The 13,363-nt window shown below is 41.5% G+C and overlaps 1 protein-coding gene across 6 annotated transcripts in view; it reads right to left on the bottom strand.

The window, feature by feature from the left end:
- Positions 1-13,363, bottom strand: part of LOC123768066 (D-serine dehydratase) — a 340,022-nt gene that overhangs the window by 76,340 nt on the left and 250,319 nt on the right. For 3 of the 6 annotated variants that reach the window (XM_045758326.2, XM_069306862.1, XM_069306861.1), the window contains exon 10: positions 6,967-7,501. The exons of 2 other annotated variants lie outside the window; for them this stretch is intronic. In XM_045758326.2, the coding sequence (XP_045614282.2) occupies positions 7,412-7,501 (90 nt within the window). In that variant the 3' untranslated portion in view covers positions 6,967-7,411. Of the gene's footprint in view, positions 1-6,966; positions 7,502-10,394; positions 10,801-13,363 lie in introns of those variants that run through there. One more of the 6 variants, XM_069306863.1, reaches the window with a different exon arrangement.

Raw genomic sequence — 13,363 nt, 5'->3', positions numbered from 1 at the left:
GACTGATTTGATACATTTATTATTTAATCAAGATGTATTCCATGGGCCTCAGTGTTTATATATCAGTGACCAGTTACCTGAAGAAACTTCAAGTTATATCTAATGTCACTGATCTCACTGCAGTCCCTGAATCATACTTGACTGTAGTACTTGATCACATCCAGTCTTCTGGGTTAAATAATATGTAATTAGGCTTGAATATTAGCCTTTCAAGAGTTGACAGGGAAATGAAATCGCATTAGACTTCTAACCCCTGCAACTCTAGTACGGGACATCCGTCCTGTACGAACAGACACACAAATGTGTGATTACTAACTACTAACATCAAATTAATCTAATAATTCGAAGGAGGAGTATCGGTGTTCGTCTGTTCTAAATAGGACTTCGACCCGTGAGCAGCCCCCTGGGGAATTATGTCGGAAAATCCGACACCATTTAATATATCATACAGATAATAGCTGTGTTGTATAAACAAGTTAACCATAGAAAACGTAACTTGTAGTGGAATTACCGTTTAAAGAAAACGGGATATCATCACCACATACCATTATAAATTCACCAGCTATTCTGCTGGGAATTATTCTTAAATACATTAGTCTTTGGACTTTACCATCATAAAAACATCTTATATAAATTAACTTAATTATCAATATTAAAGTAGAGTAAATGTGACCCTTCTATCACCTTTGGACATCTGGACAATGTAAGCCAGGCGTCAGGAGGAAGGAGGGCAGCCATTGTTGTGTCACCTCCGAGACGTGTGGAGCAAATGGCTCCTATCATATCTGGACAATGTCGGCCAGGCGTCAATAGTATGGAGTGTTAGATGCAGCCATTGTTGAGACTAGACCAGAGGCTCACACAGGAGCAAATTCGGCTCCTGTTAAATTTACTTGGACGAAGTGTTATGGAAACCAGTGGTGTACCATTATCACACGCTGTCAACAAATTCAAGTTAAGTGTTCTTTCCGAAACCCATTATCTATCATTAGTGGCCATTAATGTCATTGGGTAGGGTTAGCCGGTTAGAACGCGAAATCGCCTCAAACTAAAGGTAATTAAGCCAGGTCTTCAATGTTCCATGTACTGTATAGTGTTTTCTCTGATATAGCTTGTCATATATAGGATTCTGGCTTCACAGCTAGCACACTTTTGACAGGTCAAGACGAGGAAGAATTTGTGCACCAGTTACTGGGTGATGGAAGCTACCTCAAAGAGGATAATTTGGTGTCTACACCCTAGTTATACCTGGTGGACTAACCTGCTGTACTATAAGATAAGGAACCTCTTCAATGTATGTAGTTAATTCTGTAGTTTGATTGGCTGCATATATATAAACTAATAAACCCCCCCTAATGTGTAGAGGATCGATTTGTGAGATTGAGATTATTGCAGAAATACAGTCCACTTAACATTATACAAATTGCTATCGAAGTATATAAATTAACGTAAATATAAATTCATATAAATTAAATAAATATAAATCTCACAGGTCGGTTCCCACAACATAATATCTGATCTTAGAAAGAATGCCCACAGTTTTTGAAACTTTTTTTGATATATTTAGAATGTGTCCCTGGAAATTCAGCTTGTGGTCAATGAGAATGCCAAGGAATTTGCCATCTAATTTGTTACAAATTTGGGTATTGTTTATTTTGAGATTTATTTGACTAGAGGATATTGCCAAACAGAATATAGACAGTTTTGTCAATGTTAAGGGTGAGTTTGTTGGCAGTTAGCCAAAGATGGACTTTATTTAGCTCAGTATTTACTGTGGCATTTAGAGCAAGGGGGTCAGGACTGGAGTAAATGAAGGTTGTGTCGTCAGCAAATAGAATTGGTTTGAGGTGTTGGGAGGCACTTGGAAGGTCATTAATGTAGATGAGAAAGAGGAGAGGGCCAAGTATGCTGCCCTGAGGAACACCAATGTTGATGGGTAGGGTGGGAGAAATTGTATTATTCACAGAAACATATTGGAGCCTGTCAGTAAGGTAGGATTTGAGGTATTGTAGGGAGTGTCCTCTGACTCCATAATGATGTAATTTAAGAAGAAGGTTTTGGTGGTTGACCAATTTCTAATTGACAATTTCTAATTCTGACCAAGTTCTAATTTCTTTTAAGCATGTTAGTTCTTGGTGGTAGTAAAGAGCAGTGCCACCACCTCTCTGAAGTTGACGACGGTTGTGAATTGCCGAGTAGTTAGGCATGTTAAAGAGTTGAGTAGTATCCTCTTTCAGTATAGGGTATCGCTAGTATTTATATTGCTAATTTACTCTAAGGGGCTCAGTGGGACCACTGTACTCAGTTGTACCAAGCTACCTAGAGTCCTTGCTAGTGTTACTTGCCTAGTAGACTTTACCCTAGCTTGTCCCAAGTGTAAGCCTTGTATCCTGCCTATGTAGACCAAGGTAGTTAATGTAAGATAGGGTGGTAAAGTAATTATTGTTATTGTGTGAATGTATATGGGGGGTTGTTAAGAGGGTTTAATAAATAAGTTAGTTTTTGAGGTGTATCCATTACTCCTGTTGTAGTGGTGTAGTAATTATATCCCAGACAACAGATCTGTTCTAAAACCTTAAAGTATAAACAGGAACCTATGTTCCTTGGGGGCCCAGGCCTGTGTCACCACCCTGTTACACCTTGATTCTAACTGCTGACCCTACTCCATAATACTAGATCCCCCATAGCAGCCACGCAAACCTATAAGAAGTGGTTGGCCTGACCGGGAGCAACACTTTAATTTAAAAAAAAAATCGATTTTTGAGTGCCAAAACTAAAAATTCTTGTTTGCCGCAAAACGGTTGTGTGTTAGCCTAGGGCCCAGCTCGTCTAGCAAAGGATACATCTTGCACTGACTGGACACCTAGCTGGATCCCTTCACGATTGAGGTAAGTGTGGCCTTGTGTTAGGGACCGTGCAAATTTTTGTTTTTTTCCAATTTTTCTTTTTTAATTTTTTCTTTTGCTAGGAGATAAATTAATTAGTAATAGAGGCTAAAATGCAGGAACTGGCAAAGGACCCTTCAGTGGTAGAGAATAAGAAGCTCACCAAATCTAATTTAGTATTGTTAGGCAAGGAATTTGGTCTCGAGTTAAACGACACTGATAAAAAAGTGGACTTTGGTGAATGAAATTTTACAGCATTGTATAGACCAAGAACTATTGCCAAGTGATACAATTTTATGTGAGCCCAGTCCAGCGGAAAGTGTAGCTAGTAGAAATATAGTTAGAATTAAAACTAGCCCAGTTAAGACTGACAGAGCAAGAGGCTAGAGTAGTAGAACAAAATGCTAAAATTGAAGAGCAAAGGCTCAAAAATGAGGCAGCAAGACTTAGAGGAGATACCACTGTACCACCACCTACTGGGGACTCAAACCCCAGGTATTCTGATAAAAAGCATAACTTACCTGAATTTTCAGAGTCAGACCCTGAAAGATTTTTTAATCATTTTCAGAGACTGGCCATGTCCATGAACTGGCCAAGGGAGGAGTGGGTGAAAATCTTACAGGGGCGGCTTAGGGGTAAACCACAAGATATTTTTATAAACATGCCTGACAAGTGTTTTAAATACAGTAAAGTCAGGGAACGAATTTTGAGGGCATATGAAATTACACCTGATGCTCACTGCCAAGCTTATTGCAACCTTAGGCCTACTCACAACCAACCTCTCACTGAATTTGCTAATGATCAAATTAGATTGTTTGAAAAATAGATTCGCTCAGCTCAAGCCGAAACATACGAGGCACTTAAAAATCTAGTTTTAGTGGAGAATTTTATAGATAATATGCCAGAGAATGTAGCACATTACATTTGAGGAAGGATAGAGGTAGATTCTAATTTAGTGGATTTGGCCAAGATGGCAGAAAACTACCAGTTGGCAGGCAAAAGGCCCAATACAAATAATTATATCCCACAGAGTAACAAAACTTATACCCACAGTCAGTCCAGACCAGCCCATTCTAACCCTATAACTAATGCACCTTCTCTTTCAGACATAACTAACCCTGTTAAATTGTCTAGCCCCACGGCACCTAAGGGTGAACCAAAGGGCAATCCTGTTAGTAATGTCTCTTCTCCTCGACGTATCTGTGGTCACTGTAAACATCCAAACCACATTACTAGCCGTTGTTGGCAACTGTACCCAGAAAAAAGACCCTATAATCTTGTTGTGACACAGGGCTTGGGGTCTTCTGAAGGATTAGGGAGTAAGAGCTCCAACCCACAGTGGTTGAACCTGCTTACCCCATTCTTATCGAAAGGGAGACTACTTTTGTCTGAGGGCTCTTCCTGGAAGGACGTGGTGATCTTCCGAGACACCGGTGCCATCCAGACTTTAATTTTAGAAAGTGCATTGCAAGGTGCCAGCACTCTTGATACTGACTGGAGAGGTAGTACTGGTCGAGGAGGTCACTAGTGATACTCAAGCAGTACCCCTCCGTAAGGTTACCCTGGAATCTGATTTCCACAAGGGTGTTTGTACAGTTGGGGTCACTTCTTACTTACCTTTCCCTAATGTTGATGTAATATTGGGTAATGATTTAGCAGGGGATAAGGTAGGGGACTCCAGACTGCCTATTATGTTGCCTCATCTCATCTCAAGACCGTCAGTAGTTTCAAAGCGTTATATGACAGAGTGCTGGGAAGACGGGACACCACGAGCGTAGCTCTCATCCTGTAACTACACTTAGGTAATAAACACACACACACACACCCAAGATCTTTCCCAAGAGGCAGACAAGAGGAGCTCCAGCATATTTCAACAGTGTGTGTGTGTGTATGTGTGTGTATATATATATATATATATATATATATATATATATATATATATATATATATATATATATATATATATATATATATACATATATATACATATATATACATATATATACATATATATATATATATATATATATATATATATATATATATATATATATATATATCATTGGATGAAACAATCATCCAATGTTTCATTGGATGAAACAATCGAGATGATAGCCGACAGAGTGTACCGTGATCCGGCCTGTACTCCTCTTGACATACCAGAAAACAGTCTAAGGAAACTACTCCAAGCTTGTACTTTGTACTAAAGAGGCACCTTTCTTGAGCCCGGATGGACACATGTATAAGCAAGTAGATGGGGTCGCCATGGGTTCTCCCCTAGGTGTCCTGTTTGCAAACTTCTACATGAGTACCATCGAGCAAAAAGTCTTAGTCGACATGAACTTGAAACCGGCCATATACTGCAGGTATGTTGACGACATTTTTACACAGGTACCTGATGTCAGACATCTGCAGGAGCTGAAGGAGGCATTTGAGCAGAATTCTGTGTTGCGTTTCACTTACGAGATGGAGAAGGATGGGAAGCTGCCCTTTCTAGATGTAACAGTCATGGAAAGGAGTGGAGTTTTCCACACTGCAGTCTACACTAAGGAAACAAACATAGGAATGTGCCTGAATGCCAACAGTGACTGCCCGGACAGGTACAAGAGGAGTGTTGTTAACGCTTATGTCGACCGTGCCCTCAGCCACAGCTCAGAATGGAAGCAAGTCGACGAAGAACTCTGTAGGGTAAGGCAGGTCCTAGTCAACAACGGTTTCTCCAATGGTTTCATGGAAGACATCATAAGAAGGAAAGTGAAACGCCATGCAACCTCTGAAGAGACAACTAACACAACACCTATACCCCCTATTAGACTATTTTACAGGAACTTCTTTCCACAGCCCATAAAACGGAGGAAAGGGTCCTGAAAGATATTGTCAGTAGAAACGTTATCCCTACAGACAAAAATCAGAAGATACAACTGACAATTTACTATAAAACCAAAAAAACGGCCAGCCTACTCATGAGAAACTCTCCAGACACAAAGCAGAATGTTTTAAAAGAGACCAACGTCGTCTATGCCTTCAAATGCCCTCTTGGGGATTGTGAGCCGCAAAAAACTCAGTATATAGGCAAGACAACAACATCTCTTTCCAGGCGTTTAACGATGCATAAGCAACAGGGCTCCATTAAGGAACATATAGCCTCTTCCCACAACCAAACCATCACCAGAGAAATCTTAGCTTATCTTAGATACGCGATAGCAGGCGGCTCGACGTCTGCGAGGCACTACACATCAAGAATTCAACACCAGCAATCAACAGCCAATTAATGCACAACTATATTCTACCCACTTCAAGACTCCGCTCCAATATAGAAGCATCAAGAAATATGGGCCAATAAAAATAGGCCTTCTGCAGTTACCTACTTTTAATACCTGTTTGTATTTCATTGTTTCGTGTTCTGTCTTGTGTTAAAAGTTTATTTTCACCTCATCCAAAACTATTGTAACATGTCACTTCACCCAAATGTAGGTATAAAAACTCGAAAGATGTTTAAGCTGTATTCAGTTAAAGTTGTGTGTGTTTGTGTAAACTAAAGTCTTTGAAAATGTAATAAGTTTTACGAAACGCGCTCAAGTGTCGCATCAGACTAGAAATAAAAATGAATTTTGGAGAATTGATCTTTGAATTACCATCAACAGTGAAAAGAAACGTAAGAAAGATTGAGAAAATTCGTGTTAGAATTATTAATCTTACTTTTTCGGTCATATTTAATAATATATATAGATACATGTACATGTATATATAACATTAATAATTGTGTTTAGTTCCTAAACAGATTATGTGCCTCTGTAACCATTTCCACCACCACCCATGGGATGGGTATGGGGTACATAATAAAGAAAGAAAATGAAACTATACAATAAGGAATTCCTACCAGATATGATTCATAATACACAGGTAATATAGTGACAGGGTTAGATAGGAAGGATAGGATATATTACACTGACAAAACCTACACTAAATGCCAATGATAACTTCTTTTCCTCATAAATTTGCTATAGGCTATTATATATATTTCACTTACAAATAAGGAGAATTTATATTTATTATCCAGGGATCAGAAGAATACATGCTATTATAATGAGTTGCATATTTTAATGTATTTTAACAATTTTGTTTACAAGTCATTACTGCTTTCTCTCTCTAAAGTAGAAAACAGTATTGTACTGTGTATAACTAATCCTGAGATCAATATCCATACATGTCTATTATGTGCTACCCTCAGTGAGCATCAACATTAGGTTTAAGATATTTTATTCTCTCTGTAGTAGCCTGAAGCGCATCATTATCATACAAGGACCAGAAGCTGTTCAGTACTACTAAAATAAACATGATCATGTGTATCATCCTCAGATGATGGTCTTAAGACATTTATCCTTACACACTGACAATATTCACAACCACCACTACTTGTTACCTAGACAATATTCACTAGTTACCTAGACAATATTCACAACCACCACCAATAGTTGCCTTGACAATATTCACCGCCAATAACAATAGTTCACAACAGCATATCTTCACCAGCCACGTGTAGGTCTCCACTCTTCCACTACGGTGTCACCATCAACCACATTATACACAGGGTACAGCGCCGCTGTGGCACATGACTGGGGAGATCACATACAATCAGTTAAAATTTGAGTAATATATTGAACTCTGCTAAATTTTTAAAATGAGTCAGAAAACAAGTTTGTTAAAAAAAAAAAAGTTGAATGTAATGACACGCCATTTACTGGGTGAGACCCGGAGGCTCCCCGGAGCTATGCCGGGCTGATGTGTATATATTAGACTGTAGTAACAGTCAATCGATGGAGTTCTAGGCCTACCTGGGGACCACGAGCCAGAACCTGGCCTCCCCTTTCAGAGAGGCACGAGGAGCAATGGCCTCTAGACATCCCCATGTAGTTGAAAGCAGTCTATGTTTGCCGTCATAGTCTACCAAGTCAGGCACAGAAAGGTAGGAATCCCAAAACAAACTACAACTGGTTAAACATTGCCAACTGAAAGCCGAACGAGCAAGCAGAATCCCAAATCAGAAAACAAGCAAACAATCATGGCATCACCACAGCCACCGAGCCGATGACTGCGCAACTCCCCCCTCACCAGGAGGGGGAAGGGGGGTCCCAGACCTCCTGCACTGGTTACCCAACCCCAGCTCTGAGGCTGTTTTGTTAGGTGGCAGTCAATCTACTCTGGCTCCAATCCTTGAGCAGTGCTGTGCCTTGTGGTGATGTGCTGCGGTGCAGTGGTGTGCGAGCCAGGTGTTAATTCAGAAGTAATGGGACTGCATGCGCCTATTGTTCCCTTCCCTAGGTGCCCTGTAAGTACTGCCCTTGCAGTTTGGGGATACCTTACACAAACTGTTCAGGGGCTAACTCTGCGTGGTTCTTTTGCTGTTTGGTGATTGCCCACCCTTGTGGTCAGCTGGAGGTTTCTCCTACCCCTGTTTGGCGTTGTAGGAGGTAGCATCGTCGCAGGCAGGAGCGAAAGGTACTGTGCAGCTGTCTTATAATACGCATAGCGGCTGGTTCTGTTCTTCCTGGAGACATTGTGCATTTGCAGGGTGTTTCTTTTGTTTTGTTTTGTTTTGTTTTGCCTGGTGGGGGTTTGCCTAATGGTGTCCCACCTGCGAGTCTTGTCTCGGCGGCATTATGAATACCACTTTTGCTCCGTTCCGCAAACCATGCTCTGAAACTCTCCCTGGACAGATGTAATAGGACCCATTATCACCACACCAGAAATAAATATCTCTTTGATATCCCCAGGGTCAAACTTAATCTGTGTAAACACTCTATGCAAATTAAGGGACCTAGTCTATGGAACTCACTCCCTAGTGAATTGAAAAACTGTAAAACTTTTGCCTTATTTAAAAGCAAAACCAAAAAGTACCTAACTTCATCTATTTAGTTTCCTACACTGAGCTTTAAATTTGCTCTGTACCTAGTGTTACCCAATCTCCTAATTTTTATGTAATATCAAACAACCTTATCATTGTGTTCATTGCTGTCTTCTTTTATGTGCTAGCCATATGCTGTATTGTGACTACCAATTTTTGTCAACTACCATTCAAGCTGTCATTGCAATCAATCTTATATTGTTTCTGCTGTATTGTGCCTACCAATTTGTTGTCAACTACCATTTTAAGCTGTCATTGCAATCAATCATAGCTACCTATGTGCTTTAATATACTGTTCCTATAATTTTCTCTCATCTTTTTTTTCATTCCATGTAATCTGTTATCATTTTTTTTGTCTATAAATTTTGCAAGTATTTACCTCCTTAAAATTTTCTTAGATTAAGGACCTGCCCGAAACGCTGCGCGTGCTAGTGGCTTTACAAGACTGTAATAACCATATTTGTATCCTCACATTCCTTATGTACATTCTTGTATATGCATAAATAAAATAAAATAAAATGAAGTTTCCTGGCGATCCTTTCAGCACTTCTTGACTCTTCGTAGGTTGTCTTCGATTTCTGATTGGGTTGTTTAGTCCGTTCTCTCTTGGTTGTTTCAGGATGGTCATCTTGTGCCAAATACTGTCACCTTGTATCTTGCTGCGCTGGCAGAGCCGCTCCAGCTTGTCCTCAGGGTGGTTACCACTTTTGCTCCGTTCCGCAAGATTTCACGGGCGTTGTTTTCACCTGTGGCTTGTTCATGCGTGGTCTGAACCGTCCTGGTCGTTGGACCGGGTGCTCTCTTTTCTCTCCTCTCCTCGGTTTGTTGTGGCCCCTTCAGTTCAGGACTGTTTTTCTTGTTGGCATTGGCCTCTGGTGGGGGGGGGGAGTCGGGTCGGGGAGCTTCCTGCTCTCCTCCGGCGCAGGGATTTCTGCTTTTTTGGTCCTGGTGGTCATTTTGTTGGTTTGCAGACGTCTCTTTTCTAGCGAGGAATGAAACTGCATGTTTTCCAGTGGGGTCCTTGGGTTGTTGATGCTTGGTTGGTTCGGCCAGGGATGTATCATGTTTTGTGTCTGGTTGTAGCTCTTTGCCGTTACTGATCCGCCACAGCCTCTGTGGCAGGTGACGTGCTTTGGGTTTGTAACAGTCGAAGCTGTTTAAGATAGGCGATTGTATTGAAGATAGTGTGGATACACCCATGTACAAAACATGCAATTCCGCCTTGGAAAGTTGGGATGGGTTCATCCCTGAGGAATTAGAGCAGAGGTGTGTAAGCAAGGATCACCAGCTTCTCCTTGTATTTAAATTATCACTTTTGAGAAACTCATGTATTAAAGTAACTGTAATTAACACTTTATGCAGATCAGGACATTACCTGGAGTCCTGTTTACCTAACCGCTTCCGCAATGTGGACATAAAATGATGTCCTCAAAAAAATATTTGTATAAAATTCAATTTTAATCTGATTTACTTTGGGTTTGTTTCAAACTGCGCGCCATGAGGTTCTCTTTCTCACCACTAGGCTGCATGGTACAATAAATTCATGATAGGTGTGGACCACTTCGATCAAATGGTATTACCATTTTACCAGGAAAACTCACAAGTGGACCAAAAAGATAACGTTTATTTCCTGCAAATGGCATATCATAATGCCTTTGTTTTGTACAAATACAACACAACTGATCAAAAAAGCTAACATTGCTACAGTTCCACGAAGTGGCAATTTGGGCCCTATTGCGCTGGGACCCGGAAGATTGGCCTCAAACAGCAACAGTATCTCAACACTTGCGGCACGCTCCAGACATAAATGATGACACAGGTCCTGCCTATGCTGACGCCATGCAAACTCCCGGACCATCTGGTGTGAGGCGGCCTTTGTTCACTTCAACACCTCAAGCTGAAGCAGCAACCGAATCAGAACCCGAGATGTCTGGCACACTGCCATTTGACGAGACGGTTTTGTCAGATGACTCTGACTCAAATGTTGAACCTCCAGCGATTCAGTTGATTCTGAAAATCAAGGTTAATTTAATGTAATTATGAATAAAGAATCAAATCTTTTCTTTAGGACAAGGGCAGATGATTCATGTAAGGACTGGCAACACCAGCCTTAGGTCAGGTCGCAAGACTTTGCTGGGGGTAAGGTAAAACTCTGTGTGTTAATGTATTGCTTAAGAACTTCATGCCATTTGCAGACATCAGTCACAATAATGTGGCTGAAGTATGTTGACCAGACCACACACTAGAAGGTGAAGGGACGACGATGTTTCGGTCCGTCCTGGACCATTCTCAAGTTCGATTGAGAATGGTCTCTCACAATTGACTTGAGAATGGTCTAAGATGGACTGAAATGTCGTCGTCCCTTCACCTTCTAGTGTGTGGTCTGGTCTTCATGCCATTTCCAACGTAAGATATTGTCAGCTAAGGAGTGTTCATTTATAACTAATTTCTGTTTTAATAAATCTGATTATTCATTTAATAGTGTTTAGTGAGTTCCCTTTTTTGTCTTTCATGATTATGCAGATCTTTAGATCCTGAGCTTTGGGCGATAACACCACGGGCTACCTGTAAGTTTCTTTATCGTTTCAATGGTTTTTTCCCTTGTTCTAGTTCTGTAAGCCACATTTAATTGTAAATTCATCCTTCCTATTCATATCTGGGGATCCATATTCGGAGGATTATGTCTCATGGGCGATTTCCTGTTTCATCATCATTTAGGGGGGTTAATCAGTGTGGAGTGGACAGCTGAGAGTCAACATCTAATCTCCAGAAGGTCAGGTGAACATCAGGCTGGTTTTAAGATAATGGTAAGGTGCTTAAGGGTTTTGTACAGTTCATTTTAGATCCATTAATTCAGTGCCTCTAGTTTAGGAAACATATCAGTAGGATGCATTTCAGTTTAGGAAGTGTTCAGCTAGGGCATGTTTCATTTATTTTCATTTGAAAATCTTTGTTTAATGAATCTTTTTTAGAATTTATGGTGTTTAGTGAAATTCTCCCCCCCCCCAACGCTTATTTTACATTCTGTTGTTGGGTTCAAGATCCCATGCTTTGGACTAGGTACCCTCTGCAAGCCTGCAAGCATTTATGTAACATCGGATATATTTTCCCCTGGCTTTTGAGGTCAATCCACACTAAGTAAGTAAGTAATTATCAAAAGAAGGCACCAAACCGGGAAGGCTATGTAGCACCATCAAATACGCAAAATAATCAGAGGGCGCTAAATATCACCAAGGATGCCAATACGAGAACAAAAACGCATAAGGCGAACGATATCAAAAGTATCCGAGTCACCAAGAATTCTATCGAGGGACAGGTGACCGCGAGGGGCGGTCGGAAAGCAAGACACACGCTCGTCCTGGAAGTCAGGACATTCAAGAAGGACATGCACGACCGTAAGAGGGACAATGCAACTAGGACAATAAGGAGCAGGGCGGCGCTCCATCAAGTGACCATGGGTTAAGCGAGTATGGCCAATACGCAACCTCGCTAGAGCTGTTTCCCACCGCCGGTTACGGTGGAAGGAGGACGGCCACGAGGAAACACAACATTTAAGAGTACGTAGCTTGTTACCAGTAACAGACAACCAAGAAGCCTGCCAACGGGTAAGGACTGAGGAATGGATAACCGGGTAAAAGTCGGAATACGGAATGCCTTTACGAGAGATGGGACAAGAGCGGACAGCTTCCTTAGCGGCAGCATCCGCACGCTCATTTAAAGACACGCCAATATGGCTGGGAACCCAACAAAACTCAACCGACTTAAATTTACTGTGAACGAGAAACAGCCAATGCTGGATCTCGACAACTACCGGATGAACTGGATTAAAGCACCCGAGAGCCATGAGGGCACTACGAGAGTCAACAACAACCACAAAGGAAGACTGACAACGAGAAAGCAGGAGACGAAGAGCATAGAGAATAGCATAAAGTTCCGCTGTAAAGATGCTAGTCTCCGGAGGCAAGCGACACATATAAGTGCGATCAGGAAAAACAACAGAGTAGCCAACACCGTCCGCTGACTTAGACCCATCGGTGAAGACAGAAACGGAGCGGGAGTGAGAAGAAAAGTGCTCGAGGAAAAGGCGTTTTAGAACTGTAGGAGGGGTAAAAGCTTTAGTGATGCGAGTCAAGGATGTACAAAACCGCGGAAGAGGGACCCTCCACGGGGGCAAAGAAGGAACAACACGAGGAGAAACATCAGAAATACGAACGGAAAGAGAATCCTGCAGGCGAGATAACCGGACAGAAAGAGGGAGGTGGTGAAGAGGAACAGGAACCGCAGGAGGGGTAAAAGTTAAAGCACGACAGAGACGAGAGGAAGGATGTTGCAAGGACCGCGCAAGATAGCGAAGACAGTAGCGATCACGGCGGTCCTGGAGAGACAGGAAGCCAGTGTCAACATACAAGCTAAGGACGGGAGTCGAACGAAAGGCACCAGAACTGAGGCGCAACCCAGTATGGTGCAAAGCATCAAGACGGCGAAGAGTAGAAGGAGAAGCAGACGAGTAAGCAGGGCAATCCACACTAAACGTAAATTCATCCCTCCCTTTTCAATTAATTGGGGATTAACC

Source organism: Procambarus clarkii, chromosome 59, assembly GCF_040958095.1.
Source record: "Procambarus clarkii isolate CNS0578487 chromosome 59, FALCON_Pclarkii_2.0, whole genome shotgun sequence".
Lineage (NCBI taxonomy): Eukaryota > Metazoa > Arthropoda > Malacostraca > Decapoda > Cambaridae > Procambarus > Procambarus clarkii.
Note: the sequence above shows the minus strand (reverse complement) of the source record. Positions and strands in the feature narration are given on the sequence as shown.